Here is a 3100-nt window from a genome sequence, read left to right as displayed (position 1 = left end):
TACTGATAAAGCTCACAGTGACACAGGCAGATGGGGAAGTGAGACAAAAACCGTCTGCCCATCTGTGTCACACACTCCTGCAAACCCAGAAGCATTGTTGACAATGCTATAAGCAGGTCTAGCCCAGGTCCCCAGATCTCAGATTCCAGGCTTCCCCCTCCTCCCAGCCCTCAGGAGCTCTCTAGAAGCTGTACCAACCAAGGATACATAAACAATCATTTTAATTATATTTCATTTTATTTTGGGATAGAGGTAAGTTTGAACACATTAGGAACAGGAATTAAAGACATTCTAAAAATATATAATCAATTTCATGAAGATGAAATACATGGTCTGAGATTTTAAAAAACACTGAATGAGACTGATGTCATAGCAAATGCTCCAAAAGAAATTAGTGAAATTGATGACATGGTGAATGAAACTTTCATAATGAAACACAGAAAGAAAAAAGACTGAAAAACTGATGAAGCTTCAGGTAATGTAGGAGAAATTCACACAGTCTAAATAGTGTGTAATTTGGGCCCCTGAGGGAGACAAGAAGAGGAAAGAGTGGATAAATAGACAAAGTATTGGAGGAAATGATAGGCATTAATTTTCCAATTTTGCTGAGACCGTAAACAAATATATCCAGGAAACTCAACGAACCTCAGCCTCAGGAAACATGGAAGCGGCTCCAACACACACCTTGTGGAATTGCTACAAATCAGTGATGAAGAGACGCTGTTAAAAGAAGCCAGAGAAAAAAGACACTTTGTGTACAGAGGGACAACGGTCATGATGCCATCAGATTTCTCATGAAAGCTGTGCAAGCAAGTAGATTGTGGAGTAACGTCTGTAAAATACTAAAAAAAAAAAATCTGTCAACTTTGAATTCTTTACCCAGTGCAAATATCATTCAAAAAAAGAAAGCAGTATCATACATTATCAAAGTGCTAAATCTTCTAGAATTGATCACGGGCAGGTCTGAAAAGCAGTAAAAGTTAAGGACACCACGTTACTGTATTCACATTTCTATTTAATTATACAGAAATATGAATCTATACAAAGAAATATAAAACATTAGATATGATAACTGCATGGATAAATATAGAAATACTTTTATTTGTTAATGTCTATAAAATGTAGTCAATTGTCCAAAAGAAAAAAAATAACAATACGTTACTATATTTGCAAAAGTATACAGATGAAAGAGAAAACGGGGAGAAAGAGAGAGAGACAGAGACAGAGACAGAGTGACAGACAGCCCTTTCTCCTCTTTTCTCTTGCAGGCTCCCTGGTTTGCTATGAGCTGACCCAGCTGCCCTCACCGTCTGTGGCTCTGAGATAAAGGGCCAGTATCATCTGTTCTGCAGATATCACTGAGAATGTAATTATATGCACTGGTACCAGCAGAAGCCAGGCCAGGCCCATGTGCTGGTCACCTATTATTTTGGCAACCGGCCCTCAGGGTTCCCTGACTGATTCTCTGACTCTATCTCAGGGAACACTGCCACCCTGACCATCAGCAGGGCCCGGGCCGAGGACGAGGCTGACTATTACTGTGAGGTGTGGATATTGCCAGTGATGAAACACACAGTGACATAGGCAGATGGGCGGGTGAGACACAGATTCCCTTCCCCATCACTGTCACATTCTCCTCCAGCCCTCGGAGGGTGAGACATGACACCTCTGGCCCAGGTTCCCAAATCTGACATCTCCAGGCGGTCCTGTCCTCCATGCCCTGCAGACTTGTTCTGCAGAGGGTTCACTGGGAGATAGTACATAAAATTAATTCTGCACAAGTAGTCCCTTTGTTTAAAGCGTTAGTGGAATGATTGAACATGTTAAGTGCTGACTTCAACTACATTTAAAAAACACTACATCTCACCTTTCAGATATGACAGTCGTGATGTCGAAGTTTAAAAATGCACAGTTGAGATTCACAACTGTATAGACACTGCAGAAGAAGAGTTTGGTGAACTTAATGACATCAAATTAGAAACTATTCAAAACAAAGTGAAGAAATAAAAAAGAAGCAGTGAGGCTCAGTGATTTGCAGGACAACTTCATGCAGCCTGAGAGTCATGTAGTTGGAGTCCCACAGCAGAGAAGACAAACGGGAGTGAATAGAAAAAATGCTTAAAAAAACAATAGCCCCATATGTTTCAATACTGAAGAAAACCATGACCGAAATATCCTAGAATCTGAACCAATTTCAAAAGCAGAAAACATGAGAAAACAATGCTGATACTCATAATTACATTCACCAAATCAGTGATCACGAGATAATATTAAAAACAGCCAGAGAGGAAACAAATGTCACATGGAGATGCATAAACCTCATGGAAAAAGCAGATTTCTCACTCAAGCGAAGCAAGTAAAAAGACAGTGGAGCCACAACTCTGAAAAGAAAAGCTTTAAAAAATATTTTTAAAGAAAAAAACTCTAAACATTGAATTTATGAAGTGAAACTACTCTTCAAACATGAAAACAATATAAAACTATTCCAAACATGCAAAATATTACAGAATTTATCACCAGTAGAACATCAAGAAAAAATAGGAAAGGGTTCCTCAGACAGAAGGAAGATGATGCCAGATAGAAATGTCCATCTACACAGTGGACATAAAGCGTCACATACGGTCACTACATGGATAAAGAGAGAATCGTCTGCCTTATGTTAATGCCTATAATTAACGTTATCGTGTGTAAATCAAAAATTAATAACAATACGCAGTGGTTTTTCATGAATATCTAAATCGAATTTATGACACTGATAGCTTAACAGTTGGTGATGGAAAAACATGAGGAGATATTCTCATCCTCTGTGTGAAGCGACATGACGTCATGGCAAGGTGAACCCGGACAAGTTAGTGCTAGATAAGTTACCATTAAAATAAACCTTGAACGACTAAGTCATAGCGAATCGGGTTTGTTTGTTGGGTCCTCCAGAGAAACAGAACCGATAGGAGATAGACATAGATATGGATATGGATGTGGATGTGGATATGGATATGGGTATAGGCATGTATATGCATATGAATACGGTTATGGATATAGATAGAGATACAGATATAGATATACATATAGATACAGATATGAATATGGATGTAGATGTTTC

At 38.8% G+C, this 3100-nt stretch overlaps 1 protein-coding gene across 1 annotated transcript in view; it reads left to right on the top strand.

Moving 5' to 3' along the window:
* Nucleotides 1–3100, top strand: part of LOC111736943 (immunoglobulin lambda-1 light chain-like) — a 52156-nt gene that overhangs the window by 477 nt on the left and 48579 nt on the right. Inside the window, exon 2 of the mRNA XM_023528165.1 lies at nt 470–480. Within this exon, the coding sequence (XP_023383933.1) occupies nt 470–480 (11 nt within the window). The remainder of the gene's footprint in view (nt 1–469; nt 481–3100) is intronic.

The sequence above is a fragment of the Pteropus vampyrus genome, unplaced genomic scaffold (assembly GCF_000151845.1).
Source record: "Pteropus vampyrus isolate Shadow unplaced genomic scaffold, Pvam_2.0 Scaffold23, whole genome shotgun sequence".
Lineage (NCBI taxonomy): Eukaryota > Metazoa > Chordata > Mammalia > Chiroptera > Pteropodidae > Pteropus > Pteropus vampyrus.
Note: the sequence above shows the minus strand (reverse complement) of the source record. Positions and strands in the feature narration are given on the sequence as shown.